At 43.9% G+C, this 20,019-nt stretch overlaps 1 protein-coding gene across 1 annotated transcript; it reads right to left on the reverse strand.

The window, feature by feature from the left end:
- Nucleotides 1–1,529: 1,529 nt before the first annotated feature.
- RAB35 (RAB35, member RAS oncogene family) lies at nucleotides 1,530–19,985 on the reverse strand. Its single transcript, XM_054997023.1, has 6 exons — nucleotides 19,599–19,985; nucleotides 12,564–12,614; nucleotides 11,481–11,604; nucleotides 5,890–6,014; nucleotides 5,393–5,517; nucleotides 1,530–3,649 (listed from the first exon to the last, which is right to left on the reverse strand). The coding sequence occupies exons 1-6, from the start codon at nucleotides 19,648–19,650 to the stop codon at nucleotides 3,521–3,523; spliced, it is 606 nt and encodes a 201-aa protein (XP_054852998.1). The 5' UTR covers nucleotides 19,651–19,985; the 3' UTR covers nucleotides 1,530–3,520.
- Between the last annotated feature and the right edge of the window lie 34 nt (nucleotides 19,986–20,019).

The following is a 20,019-nucleotide window of genomic DNA, read 5'->3' on the forward strand; positions in this document are numbered from 1 at the left end:
CCAGTCTTACTGTAGGTCCCTTATTTCCCTCCATTGGGACAAAGATTGTTTATCCTTCCACTTTACTTCCTGATTTTTTTTTAAATATCAGTTACTGGTCCACAAGGCAACCCATCCTGTAATCACATTACTACTAAATTTTCCTAAGAGCCTTTGGACACTGTCAAAACCTGTTTGAAAATAAAATGTACAAAGGGCTATCAGATCATACCGTTTGTTCCACACCTTTAGAATTCTTGAAACTGGGCTAGGCAAGACATCCAGTTGCAATGCTCATTCAGTTCCAGAAAGTTTTGGCCATGTTCCAGCCATAATGCTTTGCACCAGTTTCCTTGGGGCAGAAATTACACTGGCCGACTTAAATTACTGGCATCCTTTAAAACAGCACAAAAAAAGGATTGGTCTTACGTTGATCATCTAGTCTTCCAGCCAAGTGTGACTGGCTCATCGGCAGAGCAGATGCTTTGCATGCAGAAGCAGCATTTTCACATGTGAATAGAGAACATGGGTGAATGGCACCCTAGCCCAATGCATTATTTATTAATTTGTCAACACATTCCCCAGTACCATGCTTTGTCACCAGTATTGCCTCAGTCTCTCAGATGTAATTGTAGTGGGGAGAAATGTTTCAGTAGACTTCATTGCTGCAGATGTTGGCAGCTGTGCAACTAATTCCCCTCCCCACCAGTGTAGCCTGATAGTGGAAGCGAGGGTGAGTCTACTGGTCAGCTTCTCTATTTCATCCTGAGCTTCCCCGATGAGTCATTTTTGTCTGGTTATGGCTATGCCAGGGTAAATTAATCCAGCAAAGACTTTAAAGAACAAACTACAAAAGATATAGAAATGAGTAAGACCTAAGAAATCTTTCAGATATGCAGCAAGACTGAGAAGGACTGAAGGAAGATAGCAAAATGAGAGACACCCTCTATAGCAACTACTACAACCTTACACTTCCTGGGAACCTTGCTCCTTGGCATGCCCATGAGAGGTTTTAATCACCACAACCAAATTGTAGTGTGGCTTCTGCATGGGAAGGTTACCACCACTGAACATTCCATGTCACCCCACCTTACAGCCAATGCTTTACTGTCATCACTACAATATAGCATTTATCTGTTTTACAACACTGTCATGGCTTCTCCCAAAGAAGCCTGGAAGTTGTAGTTCAGAAAGTTGCTGACAATTCTGTTCTAAAATACGAAAGCCTATAGTGAGGAAACAGATGACCTGGCAAACCCAGAAAGAGGAAGGTCTTTGAACAGAGGGAACAGCATAGCAGAAAGCAGTAATGGGCATGGGGAATGAAATGGGGCGGAAGGGGAGATGATCTAGAGTTCAAAACCCCACTTTCAAAGACAGTCCTCAGTCCTTTAGAGTAATAAGAACACTAAAAGTGGCAAATATCTTTCATTTGTAGTAGTGAAGCTTTAATTGTGCACAACATATTGAACTGAAAGGTCTGATGTTCCGCAGAAACCAGGGCTCAACAGTTTATACCTGGAGCTGGGAAGCAATGACAACAGAATCCATGAAGGAAGGTTTGGCAGCTTGGCACCTTTATTTTTAGTTTTTAAAATTATTTAAAAAGCATAATTAGAAAGTTTCAATATACAGAAATAATCCACCACTTGATATCAGCACTGCTAAGGATACAGTCCCTCCCCCCTTTTCCCTTTAATACTCCTGCAGGTGTCATCCACCAAGTAGCCTACCACTGTACAACCTCCTTTAATAATGAGCAGAGGCTGAGCAAGGGAAATGGCTAAAAGCAGCATTGGAAAAGCATCCCACACCTCAAAGCCAGAAACTGGACTGCTGAATTGGCAAAGCTCACACCTGTGTCCCCCATTCCCAAGGGACCACTGCAACTTGGGAGCACGCACCCCACCCCGCCCACAATGAGGATATACAATTTTTTTAGACCATCAAATCCAAGCAGAGATAACCTCTGCCATTTCTACAGGCTTCTTACACTAGAAAATCCTTCCAAACTGGGTCTTTAAAGTTCACGTCCCCATTTTTGAATTAGTGAAAGTAACATACAAGTAATTTCCCCCAAAAACACTTTCACTAGCTGAAACCTATCACATTTCACTGTTTGCATGGAAAAAGTCTACAAAGTTGGACTACCTGTGATGTGATGGTACAATCTGGACATGTTAATAAAGGCAAGCAAAAAAATAAATAAGGTTTTCAGCCCTTCTTGCATGATTCAAAGTCCAAAGGGTCACTGACATGAGAGGGCCTCTTGATAACATGATCATCCTCAGGGCCACAAAAACACATACATCTGTTTTGGTTTGATGGGTAGATGTTTTTGACAGCCCAGGTCATACCCTCCTAATATGCTAGGAGAGGTCATTTTTAAATGCTGAGTAGCTGAGCTCTGGTTACATCCCAACTGAAATACATGGGAGTCAGAAGAACCCTGCTTTATATTGAGCCTAAAAAGAGCCAAGTGGCCCTGTCTAAGGAGATCCAATTACCACTGCACAACCCAAGCAAGTGGCCTCTCAACTTCCTGATATCCAGAAAATGGCATTCATTCTAATGAGGACAACACGGGAAATAGCCTGGCAACAAGCCGTTGGTTGCAAGCCGAGCAAGGGTCCCCTTTTTACTTTTCAGCACATATACATACACACAAACACACTTCATCCCTCAGAAAAGAACTTCTGAATTCAACCCTTCTAACTGGAGACTGAGTATTGGGGTGGAGGGGAGAGGAGTGGTAAAAGATTTTTGACCAAACAATAATTCTGTAGCTCTTGATGGTGCTACAGGAGATTAATGTCATTAGAAGAAAAGGTGTTTTAAACTCAAATCTCTCATCCCTGATAGTTTCATTTTAAAAACTTTGCCTGGGGCACTTCTCCTCACCCTCTACACCACAGTGCTGAGAAGCAAGAATGCAGCTATTCCAAGGACTGCCCAGTCAGCCCAGCAGTTCTGGAATGGTAGGAAAAGAATCTCAGAAGCAACCTGGGAGCTCAGTAGAGAGTCAAACTGAAAAGCCCCAAGGATGTCAGTTCCTAGCTTGGAAGCTAACAAAATGCCCAGAGAGCAGTGGATGCCAACTCTGTGTAAAGGACATTATTCTGTTTCTTTGGAAAAAGAGAGGAGGAGGAGGAACTCTGGACAATGCATGATCGGTTGATATTAAGAAAGCAGAAGCCAAAGCAACATGAGGGGCAGACACAGCTGATTAAAGCAAATATACATTATGTACAAACTTTTAGAATCAAAAGTCCACTTGGTAGGCAAAGTCATTTTTTGTCTACAAGATGCTTTTGAAAAAGCAAGGAGGAGAGAGGGGGAGGACCACCTCCGTCCAATACCTTCTTGGCACTGCTGTGGGAAGGTGCCTCCCGACTGAAAACGTGGAAAGAATTTATTTTAAATAACGGCACAAACTGAGAAAAACAAGTCCTCCCAAGGCCCAGCCCAGTGAAATTGCCCGAGTCTGGCTGGAAGGGCGGAGCTGTCTGAGTGGGCAGTCTCTGCCGTGGGAGAAAGGGCATTAGCAGCACCGCTTCTTCCGTTTACTGTTCTTCGTTAGCTTCACCACGTCATTCTGTTGCTGCTGCTGCTGTTTTGCTAAGTTGTCTTTCTTTGCTCGCAGAACCAACTCTGTGATGCAGTTGAACATCTGCAAGAGGGAAAAAAAAGAGGTGAGAGTTGGTAGGAGGAAGGGCAAAGGCAAGCAAAAAAGTCTCCCCTAATAATAGACTGAACCAGCTGATCTTAGAACCAAGGCAATACAAACAGAATATTAACTGGCCATCGGTTGGAGTTAAAGAGTCCTGGTTGCAGGACCACAAGTTCCTTCTGTTCCTCCAACCTTCTCCTCTCTCACAAGTTACCTATGCCATCCTTTATCCTGCTTCAGCATTATCTCTGGCATGCTAAACCTGAGAAACATAGATCTAAGCTTGGATTGTGAGGAGCGTTTTCACTGATGGAAGGTGTTTCCATCAACAGAGTGGGCCTTCCTTGTCTCCCCCGACCCCCATTACAGAGCAAAATACTGCTTTCCAGGGAAAAGAGAATCGCCTGGAACAACATAAGGGGGAAATGAATGAAAACTGCACCCCCTTCTATCTGCAGATATCCTCCATGGGATCCTATTCTGGTCATACTTCATAAAACTACCAGTTAAAATCTCAAGGGAAAATTTATAGAGTTTCGTGTTACGGTACTCTGGAAGCCTATAATTTAGTTATTAAGATTTTCTACTCCCGAGCAACCATTTAAAAAATAAAACATAAATGGGAGTATATGGCTGTAGTAACTGGGTGGTCAGGGCCCTAAAGAAGGTAGTTTGAACAGGGCTTGAACATAAGCTGGATTTAAAAACAGAGAAGCTGTGATGTTACAAGAATTGTTCAAGGCTGTTGATGCTGCTAATATTTGCTGTTGTGGCCCACTTGTATGTTCTTAAAAAAAGCCATCAAGGGGTCTCTACTGGATGCCAGATATGGTATATAAAAGACAGAATGGGCCATGATGGTCAGGGCTTCTCTGCCCATTCACCCACAAAGGTTCAAACTAAACAGCACAACCTGAAGAATGAACGGCTGCAATAGAGATTTAACCTGCAACTTAAGAATACAACCCAGACTTCCCATGGATGCTTGGCCACCTAGCATGAAGACTATTTCCTCTTCTCCAGGCTCCTCCCTAAATCTATGTTAAGAAACAGCTTGATTTTTCCTTTCAATAGTGTACATAGACTGTCCTTAGCTCCTGAGACATGACTTCTGAGCCAGGGGCAGAGAAAGTCCAATGTGTCTTGATTTTCTCATTCTTGGTTATTCTGTTAGCTACACAACCTGTACCTCAGGCTTGTACAACTTGTGACTCACCATGTTGTGCACAGCCTAGCACTGTGGCCTGCCATGTGCCTGATACACCTCCCTCCTCCCATTCCTGCAGTACCAGGCATCAAAACCAGGTGGTTTGTCAGGTCGTTTGTGGGCCACCATACTGGCCTGCAGTCAGCTTTATGAGTCTAGTGCAGGCTAATTTATTGCCTACTTCTAATAAGCTTTCTGCAAGGAAATGCTTACCAGAGGGACAGGTAGGACACGCTCTAAGCAACATGCTACAATTTTGAAACCATCAGGTTTTGGGTTTGTCCCTGATAAGTGTGACATCAATCCCAAAGACCACACCCACACCAGAAGAAGCTTCGTTTCCCTCTACTTGCTACTTCACTGGCTCACACAGCACTTTGTGGGCAAAGACATGCAACCAGGCTCCATAGCTGTGCAATCCCCTCCTAGCACACAAGACTTAAAGTGATAAAGGACACTCATGAACCTACTTCAGAGGCGCAGCAGCCCTTTGGCCTTGGAGGAAGAATTCTTGCATCACCCCAGATGCTTCTTACCTCTTCCACATTAATGTTCTCTTTGGCACTTGTTTCAAACAGTTGGATCCCCATCTGTCCAGCAAATTTATACGCATCTTCTGTCTCCACCACTTTCCTCTCTGGATCATCATTCTTATTGCCAACTGTGAGTAATAATGATAAGGTCACTCCAGAATTCTTATGGCCCAGCTCATATAGTCATAGTGTTTATGGAGTTGTCAAAGTAGCAGCTGTACAACTGATGAATATGTACATTATTTTAGTAACCCCTACAGAACAGTTAGGTTGCCAATATTGTCATCATGCCCATCTCGCAGCCTGGGATGGACTAAAAGATAACAGCTTGTTTAAGATCTTCTCATGTATTTATAGCCGATGAGAGATTTGAACCAGAGACTTCCGGGCTCACAGCTCAATCACTTTGACACCACACAAGATATGCTATTACATGCTAAAGGCAATTCCCACAAATCAGCCATCAGGCAGACAAAGGCTACTCAAAAGAGGCAGCTTACCCAGTATCCGGCAAACATCGTCACAATTCTGGTTTATTTCGTGCAACCACCGCTTCACATTCACAAAGGATTCGGCGCTCGTAACGTCGTAAACGACAATAACACCGTGTGTTCCTCTGTAGTACCTAAGAAAAGAAGGGAAAAAGACACATCATTCCATGTTTCAGAGCTGTAATCCACCTCTTCCTCTAAATGAACTGATTTGAAACCAATGTTTATATCTACATCTTTCTTTAAATTTAAATATATAAACTGCCTTTCCATACGTGGCCCCCAAAACCGCAAAGCCCCAACCCTTTGAATGTGAGACACAGGCACGGACAGGCTGCCTCCTCTCACTTCTGTGTTTTAACATTGTGGGGGAAGCACATTATGCAGGAAGTGGAAATGAATCTGTGGGATGCAACGTTGGCAGGAGATGGTAAAGAAGCATCAGATTACCATGGAGAGGACTTTGTGAGCTTTGGACAACTGTTGTCACTACTAGTTTAAAGCAGATTAGCATGAACGATTCAAAGGTTACTACAGAGAAAAGAAAAAATTATGGAAGGTGCAGTACCAGTTGGATAGGAAATGCTGCTGGGTAGGGAGCAAGCCTAAAAGGGCATCCTATAGCATTGAGAAGAACATGGGAGTGATGGATGGATTCCATGGACGGCATTCCAACGTGACACTTGTCTGCCTCAGTGTCCATCTGTAAGCTCCCTTGGGCACGGACTGTTAATTTGATTATGTAAGTTGGTACAGTGCCATAGACACTGACAGCACAACAAATAAGAGTCTGATCACAACATGGATTAAATTGCTAGGGGTATGAGAATAGGGCTGGATCTCACATGTTAATAAGCTTATTGTCCATTAATCACCATGTGGACTAGTCCCCTGGATTCACCTTGCACCCCCTCAGTCCCAACTAATGAGCTCTTACCAGATGCAGCCCTATGAAACTCAGTGGGACACCATTAGGTGCAATCCACTACAGGTATACTGCAGATGCTGGGGAAGTCAGCTATGCATATGGAACATCTAACTCCCCTCCCAAAACTGTGCACCAAGAAGTAAATATCAGAACCAGAGCTGTGCACTGCTCTTTCATACTATTCTTCCTTCCTCTCTCTCACTATGCTGCATCTCAGGGTCCTCACTCTACAACATCCATTCTAAATCTAAATCACTATTCCTCAACTGCATCGTTTTGCCCTTGCAGTTCCTTGGCCTAGAATGGTTTTCCACCAACTTCTGACTGCCTTCCTCCATTTAAGGAGCATCTTTTCAGCCAGGCTTCTCCCGGCCTTTCATTAGCACTCCCTGCTATTTTTCTACAGTTTCCTTCCTACCCAATGTAGGATCCATCTCACTTTTCATTTTTTGCACAAATCACTTAGTGACTTGCGGTGCTTACTCTCTTCCTTTGCTTCTGCTAGCCATAGAGAGGGGCCAGGAAAATACAGGTCAATCAAGACCCAGGAAATCTAATTCTGAAATCCTGAAATTTCACCAGGCATTGCTAAATCATGGCTTCACACCTTCATGAGGCCATAAAGTTGTTTTTAAAAAATCACCTGAGATTCTAAGGAAGTGGAATACCACATCTGGTACTTCCTAGTACTTCCAGGGGACTGTAATGCAAGTGCTTTAGTCTTGGGTGTAGCCCTTATTTGACAATGCAGATTTGTGGCAAAAGATACTCCATTAACATTTCCTGTTCACATCTGAAATGTCTTTTCCAAATATTTCTGCAGGACCTGGTTTTAACTCCACTACAGCCTTCAGCTAGACACAGGAAAAGCATTGCTGATACAGCAATGATGAGCCACATCGCAACTGACCCACATGCAGCCACCACCCCAAATCTGCAAAAAAAAGTCAGCACTGCCTGCCTGTTTCAAACTCATCATTGTTTCCTGTCTGAAGCTGGCCCATTCACCACAAATTTCAGAGGATATGCCCGTGGGACTGTAAGGAAGTCAGGGGAGTGTTCATGCTGAGTGTGCGCTGCTAGTCCCTCACACTGCTTCCTGTATCAGTCAAGAAAGGCAAAGGCAGACCACAAGCACGCAGCCAACTCTCCTCTACTACTGCCAATTCTCCAACCCTAGCCAAAGGCAGTGGTTCTCTATCGGACTAGGGACAGACTCTACCCCTGAACAATCTCTAGTAATGCATGTCTTGATCCTGTCTTTCCCCCAAGACATTTCCAAAAATAACTCCTTTTGCTTTGTCCCTAGAGGGACATTGTGCAACTTCACTTGCTTCAACTCTCTTAATATATGCGCCCGTACCGATGTCTTTCTTCTTTGTCCTGAGATGCAGCAGACACAGCAACAGCCAAACCACACAGTGAGATTTTTGTGCTTGCTGCTTTAAACACCTTATGCCTAATGAGTTCTGGGGAAATGGGAATGCCAAAAGTTCCACTTTTTAATCAGCAGTTGGTCTAGATCAAAGCATTGCCGACATCCAACACAACTATGTATAAAGGGTATTACTCTGTCAATGTATTACACTACCCTCAAAGGATCCTGAGAATTGTAGTTGGGCAAGGGTGCTCTGAATTCTTTAAATGGGATGACTACCTGCCTCCTCAGAGAAATACATATATACCGTGATTCCCTGAGAAGAGGGAATGACTCGTAAAATGAGATTTGTAATGGTCTGCCTAGTAAATAACCCAATTGGGACAGTGAACCTGAGACAAAATTGACAAAGATTGCCAGGCAAGTCATTGCATTTAAAAGGAAAGATTCATAAAATCCAAGGTACTTTCGCATTTGCCTTCATCCTTTCAGAATGTCACACGAAGAAACATAAATCTATAGCAGCAGATGTCTCTTTTCCTGAACTTGATGGAGTACAGGACAGGATATCATTCTGAAGAGGACGGAGCTATTACCCCCAGTATGAAAACTTCATGTGGAATCCAAGGAAAAGTGGCCTTTGTAAGGATCCACACCATGTAGCAAACCAATGGCCCATCTAGTCCAGCATCCAGTTTCACACAATGGTCAATGAGATATGCTTGGAAAACCCACAAGAAGGAGCATGATGCAGCAGCCCTCTCAGGCTGTAACCCCTCCACCCCTCACTATGAAATACACCACTTCTGAACATGGAGGTTCCATTCAGTCATCATGCCTAACAGCCATTGATGGGCCTATCCTGCAAGATTCTGTCTAATAATTTTAACTGCAGGACCCTCCGGAGTGGGTTTGCAACTGGCCTATATAATACACCAGAATCCATCCACCAGAAGCTGACCCCACCCTTAGTCATTAACAACAACAGCTCAGAACATTATTGTCAACGACCAACTTCTTACTTCCATTTGTGTAGGGCTTCCTATCCTTATCGTATCTCTATGAAACCAATCACGTAGAGGTGTGCATAACCATAATACATCCAAAAGCCAGTTTTTCCCAATATACTATTATACTCTACTGAGAGCCAGTTCGGTGTAATGGTTAAGAGTGCGGGACTCTAATCTGGAGAACCGGGTTTGATTCCCCACTTCTCCACTTGTAGCCAACTAGATGACCTTGGCTCAGTCACAGCTTCTAGGAGCGCCCCACCAACCTCATATGGTGTTTGTTGTGGGGATAACAATGGCATACTTTGTAAACTGCTCTGAGTGGGCGTTAAGTTGTCCTGAAGGGCGGTATATAAATTCAATGTTGTTGTTCTTATTATTATTACCACCATCAAACTGTAACACGACTGGAAAACAGCACCCAGGAACGGGCTATAACAAGAGGGGCTTCTATATGCATATCCTCAGTGGCCCCTGTGAGGTCTATGAGATAAAGCAAACGAGCCACACATGGACAAGACCAGCCATCTCACTTTACAGTAATAGACAAGGGCACATGTAGCCAATATCCCAACACCCTCTGAGTACAACCCTTCTTTTCCTGCTTGAAAGAGAATGCTTGTCATTTGCTCCTGGGGAGGGGAGGAACGAATCAAGAATTGTACTTCAAGACTCTGTCGTATTACTTGGGTTCCTTGCAATACACAAACCCTCTCTTCAACACTCCTAATGAGTACCTTGCTTTTAAAACTCATTGTTGATTAGGTTGAGGTCCTCCCCACCCTCCGAGATACATCAATAATAAACTATGGAGCAATTCTTACTCAGTTGATTTTCCAGCTTTGCTCACAGTGATGGGGAAGGGGAATTACACCTGTCCAAGATTTTATTTTTCCATTCAGCTTGTTTACTGTGAGAGATGGTATATAAGCATCTTACTAGTTTTTTCCTGCAATGGTTAAACTCCTGCTGTCTCCTTCATGATGGGCTCAAGAACAAAACCAGCTTCATAAGAGGATCTCTCAAGTGTTGCTTACTTTGAGGTGTATCCTTGCTGTCGGTGTATAAATCTGACCTACCTTCCACATATGGACTTTCAAAGGTGCCTGACTTGATCATACATTAATTCCACCATTGCTACAGAGCAGGCAGTGTATCTGTTCTTTAGAATCACAGGGCTTCAGGAGAAGCAAATTTGGTCTCACTTTCATCACACATATTAACCATATTGTAAGTTAATCCATATTTTTTATGATGCACTGAAGTCTGAACTAAAAAGCAGGCATGAACATGGTATGTCAACCCCACAAGTGCCAGTGCAACGCAAGGTATAGTGCAGGAACATAATGGGTATATGCATTATCTATAATGTTTCCAAATAAAAGTTTAGGACCTTGATATCTGCGCCAAGGTATCTGCAGTTCAGCACCAAGTACAGCTACATTCTGCAGTCTGCTTAAGTTATGGTTATTAGTCATACCTGAATTTATATTCTGCATAATTTATACTGCAATTGTACTATTTTATTTATTACAATTGCAATTGTACTATTTTATTTACTGGCACTCTGTTCTGTAGAACAGAGAAACCTAAAAGACAAGAGATGGAAGCATTTAGCCATTTAAATGGGTAATCAACTATAAAATGTAGTTAATGAAATCAGTGGGGTCCAATTTGGTGAAGCTGATTTTTAAAGGCTATTTTGGTTGTGATGAATCACCATAATGAGAAATATTACAGATGGCCTTCCCTTTTATCCATAAACAGTGACCTACAACTAAATAACAAGTGCTATCTTACACACCACCAATTTGGAAAGGGACCTATTGCGGCTTTAGTGAACATCTAATAGTGATGGATGCCACTCACCCCCCTCCCTCCAATTAAAAAAACCCAAAGGATGGGGTGGCTTCCAGGGCTAAGGTATATGATTCTGCAAAGGTGGGGAAAAGCACAAGCTTTCAGAAAAATATCAAAAGATTTTTTTTAAAAATGGGGGGTAAATCCTGCCCCCACACATGCACAGACACTGCAGGAAACCCCCCACTGATGCACTTATCCAAAATGGCACCAGACATCACCTAGTTAACCTGGTTCTTCAGCAGTAACTTGGGGCCAGCAACATTGCTTTCACGGATCACCTACTCAGATGGCCCTGCAACGCATTCTCTCCTCCCCTGAGAGCCCCCAAAAGTCCCCTGATTGTATTAGTTTAAATTTCGGCCATCAGTTACAAGGCAGAAGATCCAATTCTTTGGTCAGCAGCCCTCCTCAATATACTCACGTTGACGTGATGGTCCGGAAGCGTTCTTGTCCAGCAGTATCCCAGATTTGTAGCTTCACCTTTTCTCCATTAATCTCAACAGTCCGGATTTTGAAGTCTACTCCAATTGTAGTAATGTAACTACCTGCAGAGGGACACAATGCATATGCAAAAAAAAAAAGGCAATCCTATAAGCTATGCAGCCCTTGTTGACATGCTGATAGCCATCCGCAGTAAGTACTCTGGTGCCTGAATACAAGTTTTCAGCGCTAATTGGGAAATCTTTCATGCTAACTGCATAAATACATTGGAATGATTTAACATTTTAACACATGGTTATTTCCCCATAGCAAGCCACATTCCTCTGGAGTGAAGACAAAACCTCTAACAATAAGAAGAATATTTTTTCCCTAGAAATGGAGAGCATATACACAAAAACCATTTGAGAATCAGGAAACTCCCTTGAGCTAATGGAATCACTGAAGACAAGTCCATATTATGAACCCTCTCCAAATGACTTTAATGCATGACACATAGCCTATGAAAAACAGAACAGTTCACAACATGCTGTTTCACTGATGTAGGGGTATAACCCATTACATCTCCAAAACTTAAAGCAAGTAACTAAATTGGGATCTAGCTACCACAGACCTGCAAATGTTCATAACCCTGTGCAAGGGTGAAATGCCTTCACTTTTACATGCATCTTTCACCATAAACACAAAGGATGCTCCTGTTTGTGTTTGTTTGCTCTCTCTCTCTCTCTCTCACACACACACACAGAGAACATGTGGGTTTTAAGAAAGAAGAAAATGGTCTGCACTGAATCTGCCACTGAACTTGATTAAGCTTGCTGACCCCCACTGAGTTCTATGACGGGAGGGTCACAGGGACATTCTGGTTGTGGAAGGAAGAGTACCACTCTTGATCCTGGTGTCCTCAAGATCTAGGGAAATGGACAAGGGTGTCCTCATCTCAATGCCTTGCTCGCAAGCACCTGCCCTTTTCTTCCAGAATTTCATGGAGGATTATTTGCACATTGTTAGAAGTCCTCTGGAGCTCAAAGAATGAAAGCTGTGCTGGAATTGCCCCCAGCCATCTCACCTGAGAAAGTGTTGTCTGCAAAGCGTAACAGCAAACTGCTCTTGCCAACACCTGAAAGGGAAAACAGCAACAACTGAAATGTAAAGTAGAACTGGAGTGACACTTAATGTTTAATTCAAAACGCAAGGATCTGAATATAATGCTCTCTTTCCTGCAGCTATGCTACCTGTATAAGGTGGCTTCATATATACCTGCGCTGTGCAGGCCCTAAAAGCATATTTTCATAAGTTTACTTGCCGGGGTCAAGTGTCACTGGCCCCTTTGGGCTCAGAAAAATAAGAAACAACAGAAGTTTCTTCTAAGTAATAACGTAAAGGATTCTTTCCTGCCATTTCTTTTATGTTTTCCAAAAGCAACACAGATGTAGGAAGACACCACCGTGGACACATGCCAGAGGACTCAGCCGAGGGAAGGGGAGCGGGGACAACCCCCTGAATAGCCCATCAGTGAAAAACAACCCAGCAGCTCTATGCAAGCACAGCAAAAGTATGTGAAGAAAAAAACCACAATCTCATACTTTGCACAGGCAATAGTAACAGCCTTGCATGGACACAGCAGAGTGAAAAGGATCCACAAATAGAGGATGAGGTTTACAATGAGACTCAATGCAAAGCGCGTACACAGTTATATTTTCAGGACTGTAACCCTGCTTCATTTTCCCATCCCTGAAAACAGAAACAGTTCAAATGCCCACCACTGCTTTAGAGGGAAAATGACTGTCCTTCTCTTATTCTTTTAGTATAATGACTCCAGGTAATGCAGTCATGAGGAGTGTTACAGATTTTGTATTCAATAGAAAGGTAAATCCAATAGGTGTTATTTTTAATATGAACCATATTTTAAAACAGTTTATGCAGAATTAAGCCAAAGCATATCCAATTGGAAAAAACCATTTTATGCTGGACATGAGAGTCACATACTACAAGATACCTTCCTACCATCTCACAGAAGGGGGCATAGCTGAGTAGCAAGGCACTTGCTTACAGTCTCAGTTCCAATCCCTGGCACTTCCAGGTAGCAGAGTGGAGAAAAGCCTGTATCCAAGACCCTGGAGAGCTACTTCCCATCAGAGTAAACCATGCTGGTCTAGATGTGCCAGAGGTCTGACTCTAATCTGGGAAGATGAAGTAATCTTGGACCCTTACTGAAGAAGTCTCAATGAACGCAATGTGTAGCAAAGTTGATCCATCTGAGGGCACTGAGCCACAACCAAAAAATAAAGATACATTAAAATGAAGTGCTGCTAACGTCTATGAAGTTCAAGTGCTACCTGAGTATTAACTTTAGAGCTCCAGCACCTGTACTGGCTCCCTATTCTGAACAACAAAACATTTCAACCTCAGACTGTAGAGATCCCTCCTCTATTTTCCATCACAACCTTCTTCACAAAGTCACTGACGCTGGGCTAGAAAAACTCTTGTAGGTATGTTGGCTTTGTTACCCCACCCTTCCTCCTATAGCCACAATTGTTAGCAATTGCCCCTCCCATTTTGTAACTTCTTTAAGGAAATGATGTGATTTAAATGTTGGCAATGGCAAACCAGACAGAAAACGATCCCAGGCCTAGTGCAAACCAGAGAGAAAAGGATGCCTGCTGCATCATGCAGCCCCTATCACATTTTACTCCTGCTCTTTCTCCAAGAAAGTTGCTATTTATTTAACTTTCCTATGCCATCCCTCTAGGAAACTTGCTTGTGGCAGCTTGTTAAGTAACCAGAGCCTATATGCAGAGGAGTTAGCCGTGTTAGTCTGTAGTAGCAAAATCAAAAAGAGTCCAGTAGCACCTTTAAGACTAACCAATTTTATTGTAGCATAAGCTTTCAAGAATCAAGTTCTCTTCGTCAGATGCATAGTACAGAAACTGGTCAAATATAGAAGAGGAGGGGAGGAGAGAGAAGATGCAGTTAGGGGGGAAGAGAGAGGGTGCAACCAAAACATTCCTTTGCTAGTAAATGTAAACATCTCCTTTTGGTGTGGGGGTCAGTTGGCTTGGGTGAGGCTTCAAAGGAGTTTGCCGTGTTAGTTTGCAGCAGTAAAACAGCTAGACCATCCAATTCCTATGTAGTATAAGCCTTCGATAACCACAGCTCTCCCCATCAGATGCATCTGACAAAGAGACCTGTGGTCCCCGAAAGCCCACGCCAGGCGCCACTGGGCTCCCCCAGACCCCGCCTCTGTAAAGGAAATCTGTTACCTGTGATAATGTGATAACCATTCATAGTCCCTATTCAGTCCCAGCTTGACAGAGTCAAATTTGCATATGAATTCCAATTCAGCAGCCTCCCGTTGGATTTTGTTTTTCAAAGGTTTCTGTTGAACTACAGCAACCTTTAAGTCTTTGATGGGATGTCCTATATGGTTCTCCTTTCTCTCATTTAATCCTTACAGCAATCCTGTGAGATAGACGTGAGGGAGTGTGTGACTAACCTAATGTCATCCAGGAACCTCATGACAGAGAAGGGATCTGACCCTGGGTTTTCCCAGCCCCAACTTTGCCTGAGGGTCAGGTGAGGGCAAGGAGGGAATGACAGTGTCCCCAGGAAGTCAGGCAAAGAGACTATTAGAAAGACTGATTCCTGTTGTGGGGAAATTTTCAAATGCTGTTGCCAGCCAACCAGCTCCAGTAGCAATATATAATAAGTTGCAAACTTTTAAAGCTTACGACAATATTCCCACCATTTCCTTAAACATTCCAACGCCCTCCGCTCCTGTCCATATCCATGTACTTTCACCACCCTGTCTGTGCACCACACCTGGACAGAAACATTTATAGTGGAACTCGGAGACTCTCTATAACCCGAGCTGAGCACCTGCGCAGAAGAGTCACCTGTTCTCTTTATTTGGCCCTGGCTGGTAAAGACCAGGATTACGATAAACTGAGTAGTAACACTGGCTATGGTATGTGTGTGTTTAAGTTCCTCTGCCATCACATGCAACTCTTGAAATTGTATCAACTTAAAGGAGTCTAGATTTGCTTGTGTATGTTGTGAAGCGCCTCCAGCATGATTCGCTGAAGACTGTCCAAGGCCTATAGGTGAAGAAGGGACTTCCCACACAAACCAGCAAGGACAGCTCTGCTGCTCCCTGATATGCATTTGGCTTGTGAAAACACTGCTTCTGTTTTGCTTTACACAGATAACATGGAAGGATTAGGAGGCTTTTAACTTCATTACATGATTGTCATGGAAAGGAAAAAATGGCTCTCTCTGAAAAGGAGATCAAGGCATGGAGCCCAGCTTGAAACAATAGTTCAAGGTGAGTTTCAAGCCTGGTGATGGGGAGGGGAGAAGAAAAAGAGTGACTGAAGTTGATGCAGAAGCCACAAGATCAGCCTCTATCCTTCCACAGGGACTGTTTTTTCCTGGATGTATGAAACTACTGAGTAGATTTGGGCAGGAATGTGAAGATAAAACACACAAAATAAAGACAGTAAGGAATTCTGCAATGCTGTACAATGAGCATGAAATTTACATTGCCACTGTCTCCATACAAGCCTCTTCCAGACAACTGGGATAAAATGGGATTTCTGTCATGGGGCTGGATGGGGACACTGAGTGACTATCAACAAGTAATTATGCAGTTTTAATCTGCCACAATACACTAATAGCCATTTAGTAAGTGGGTCGTTTGAATTGTCCTACCAAGTAAAGAGGAGATTCTTCCCATTCCACTGCTTCCTTCATTTTCTGGTCAGGTATCAACATGGTGAGATTTTCCTCTGCACTCAGTAAGACAACACAAACAATGTGGCTGGCTGTGTGCCTACTGTGGTAGCGACCACTTAGTACACAGTGGTCTGCATTCACCTACTCGTAAAGACCTACGGGGACAGAAAATGGTCAAGGATGTTTATACCGTAAGGAGATCTCAAGGAAAAGCCAATGAAACAGATGAAGAGTCACAAACATTAGGACTCCTTCATACATTGTGCATTTCCTACTCAGAAAACATTTTTGTGCAGGAAATAAGTAGCATTCTCATGGAGCATTTCAGTCATTCAAATCACTACTCATAGGCCACAATGAGATGTCACAACAAACCTCCATCTGTGACAGGCACAAGCACAGCTTGTTCACAGGCTTGTTGTGCCCTTCCTCTTTCCTTGCAAATTAAATGGGATTTCTTCTAAAACTGTTATTTGCTGCACTGCTTGTGTGAAGCAGTCGTTACTGGGACAAATAAGTACTTTAAAGAGGCTCATGTGCCCTACAAACCTCAACATCTACATTGTGAGATCACCTCCTTCCTTATGTTCCAATCATAACTCCTGAAAATCAACCACTCCACATCTTAACACATGATGTACATCAAATGTGGTTGTTAAATGCCCATAAAAAGGCATCACAGTGGCTGTTCTTTATTTCCCAAACTCTCTTCCACTGAAGGCTTGGACACTATTCAGAGGCAGCAGAACTTTGTCCTGTTTTTAAAGCATAGATGGAAATCCAATTTCAAATTCTCCTTCAGCTCTGAAGCTTACTGGATGGCCTTGCTTAAGCTATTGCCTCTCATCATGACCAACTCTGCAAGGTTTTTGTGAGGCCATAATGTTGCTCTGAGCACTTTGGAGATAGGCAAAATATAAATTAAAACTAATATTTAACTGAAATGAAGCTTAAGTACGTGCAACTGCTCTTATTCATTTCCTTGTGACTATGCTTTTCCCCGTCCAACTTCAGTAGACTAAATGACACAGGGACCTGACTTTTCTCTTATGTCACTCTGTGATCATATATACTGATGGTGCTACATAAATGACGGCACCCATCAGACACTAACACCTGGATAGGTGTTTGGTGACCATGGAGCTAAATGGAAGGAAAAAGTTTACATGCTGTCATTTTCAGATATTCTCTATCTCCTTTTAAATGTTTATATAGTACTTTTTAAAACATTATGCAAAGTGCTTTAGAATCTTTCCTTTACTGACCATTATAACCATAATGGCTCGTCCTCATTTTATCCTCACTGCAAGCATCTAAGGCAATGGCTCTCAAATTTTTGTTCACTGGACACACTTCTACACTTAATACAGATTCTGGATCCTGCTTGCAAAGTGACTTCATGCTACTTCCCTCCCCCTCACAAGATGAACCACAGGAATCTCGTATCAGTTAACACTGAACAACATTCTATTTTCCATGTTTTGAATTTAAAATATTATTGAATTAAGTGCTATATCCAATGGCCATCTCTCACAATTTGCGGAGACAAGACCATATTTGCCTTTAAGCCTCTCAGATTGTCCTCTCTTCGCTCCTGTTGTTCATACTCTTCCCCTTCTAGCCTCACAACCACCATCAAAGAGTCACAAACTACTTTTGTGTCCTGACCTACACTTTAAGAATCACTGCTCTAAAGAGTGTTGAGAAGTTGAAAAAGAATCTTTGGACTGAAGTTCCTAGCAGGTTATATAGTGCATGTTTACGTGCAACAAGCATCATTACCTTGAATATATGTGAATTAAGAGTTACCCAGGTTTCAGCCTCCATCTACTGAGTCTTTAGATGTTAAATACCTTAATGCTCATATATGCAGAAGCACAGGCACAAACTGCCAGAGTATTGCTTTTTTCCCACTGCAACCAATCTAAACAGTAAATAGTAAATAAACACAACCAATATTGTGTCTTGACTGTCCCTGTTCTCATCTGTGAAACACCACATATAAGTGAGCTGTGATTCACTCAGACCCTATCACAAATTTTCTTAGTCTTATAGGAACTCCTGCTCTTTCCCACCATACAGCAGGGGTCCCCAAGCTGGTGGAATCTATGGGCATTTAGAATGTTGAGAGCAGATAGATGCGCTGCCAGAAAACTGCTGGGGGGCTGAGTCCAATCACAAAAGAAGCTCCACAAAACTTTAGGCGGTTGTAATCCGAGCCTCCAGTTCTGATGAAGGCATTTCTTTCCAAATGGGTGCTCTCTGCAGACACAACGCCTCCTGGGCTGTTCAGAAGCACTTCTGACTTGAGTGGAGAAAAGCCAGACTTGTCTTTTTGCACAAGAAGCACGTGTGCACCAGAAAACACACTGCCGGGTACCATGGGGCCCATGGTCACTATCTTGGGGGCCACTGCCATGAGGTATGTAGCTATTGCATAGCAGTAAATAGACTAAGCAAAGGATCAGGACATCAACAGTTCAAATCTAACTTCTGCCACAATGTCACTAGGCAAACCACATTTCTCAAGAAACTCAAAAGCTCCATCTGCAATTCAGCAATAGTCTTATTTATTTACTTCATTTACACCCCACCTTTCTCCCCCATGGGGACCCAAAATGGTTCACCTCATTCTCCTCCACTGTACTCTCATAACAACCCTGTGAGGTAGGCTCAACCTAGAGTGTGACTGTCCCAAGGTCACCCAGTGAGCCTGCTTCGCAGAGTGGGGATTCGAACCTGGTTCTCGCAGATTCTAGTCCAACACTCCAACCACTACATCTCAGATCCCCAAAAAGCTCCTCCTGCAAATTGGCAACAGTCACATTAAAACCCACCTTGCAGGGTTGTTGCCACAAGAGAACTAGCCTGAAGCAGTTTGACCATTATTTAAAAAAATAGATGAATGTGAACCCTAAGTGGTTTTTTAAAACCCACCCTGCTTTTTTAGAGAGAGCAAAGGGGCAACTGCCACCCCTCTCCCCCACTACTTGTCTGGGGCAGACCAGCCCAAGCCAGGCCCTAAGCTCAAGAAAGCAACCAGCTTTTTAAAAAGCGATCTCTTTCCAACTGCCCCCCATCCTTCGATAGGCCAACCCCAGCCTCTTCGCAAGGCAGTCCAGAATACCTGTAACCCCACCCCTAACACCTCCTCTCAGGTCTGCTGTGCCCACCAACGCGCTCCTCCTCTCCCCCCGCTCCAAGCCCACCAACCGGCGCTCCCTTCACACGCCCACCGACGGGGGTCTTCCTCTGGGGCCCCCGCCAGTTCCCCTCAGCCCTCTCCCCTCAGAGCCGGCCAGGCTGAGGCTCCTCCGGCCGGCCCCACCTCGCTCCGCCCGCTCCTCCCCTCCTTCAGCCGCCGGCTCACCGCTGTCGCCGATGATGAGGAGCTTGAAGAGGTGGTCATAGTCCCGGGCCATGGCCGGCGGAGGGGGAAGGAGCGGGCGCTCCTAGGATCCGGAGAGGGCGGCGGAAGCAGCTCCGAGGCCGGATCGTCTTCCTCACTCAGCAGCCGGAACTGACAGCGGTGGCGGCAACAGCAGCAGAGCAGGCGACGGCAACGACACCCCCCTTCGCGCTCGGAAAGCGCATGCGCGCCACTCCGCCTGGGCAGCTGGAGAAACCGCCAGCTGCTTTAGGATGCGTCGTTGCGCATGCTCGGCCCCTCCTCCCGGTCCTATCGGACGCCGCGGCTTCCTTCCTACAGGCCTGGCTTATTTCCTTCCCTTTCTCATCATGGCTCCTGCATGTTTCCACACAGCAGTTTATACGGCTTCCCTTCCTTTCCC

This window comes from Eublepharis macularius, chromosome 13 (genome assembly GCF_028583425.1).
Source record: "Eublepharis macularius isolate TG4126 chromosome 13, MPM_Emac_v1.0, whole genome shotgun sequence".
In the NCBI taxonomy this organism is placed as follows: domain Eukaryota; kingdom Metazoa; phylum Chordata; class Lepidosauria; order Squamata; family Eublepharidae; genus Eublepharis; species Eublepharis macularius.

Excerpts from the sequence above, each read along its gene's own strand:
- RAB35 (XM_054997023.1), bottom strand. The coding sequence starts at position 19,650 with ATGGCCCGGGACTATGACCACCTCTTCAAGCTCCTCATCATCGGCGAC. Across the intron at positions 12,615-19,598 it reads CCTCATCATCGGCGACAGCG|GTGTTGGCAAGAGCAGTTTG; the intron begins GTGAGCCGGCGG and ends TTTCCCTTTCAG. Across the intron at positions 11,605-12,563 it reads TGCAGACAACACTTTCTCAG|GTAGTTACATTACTACAATT; the intron begins GTGAGATGGCTG and ends GTCCCTCTGCAG.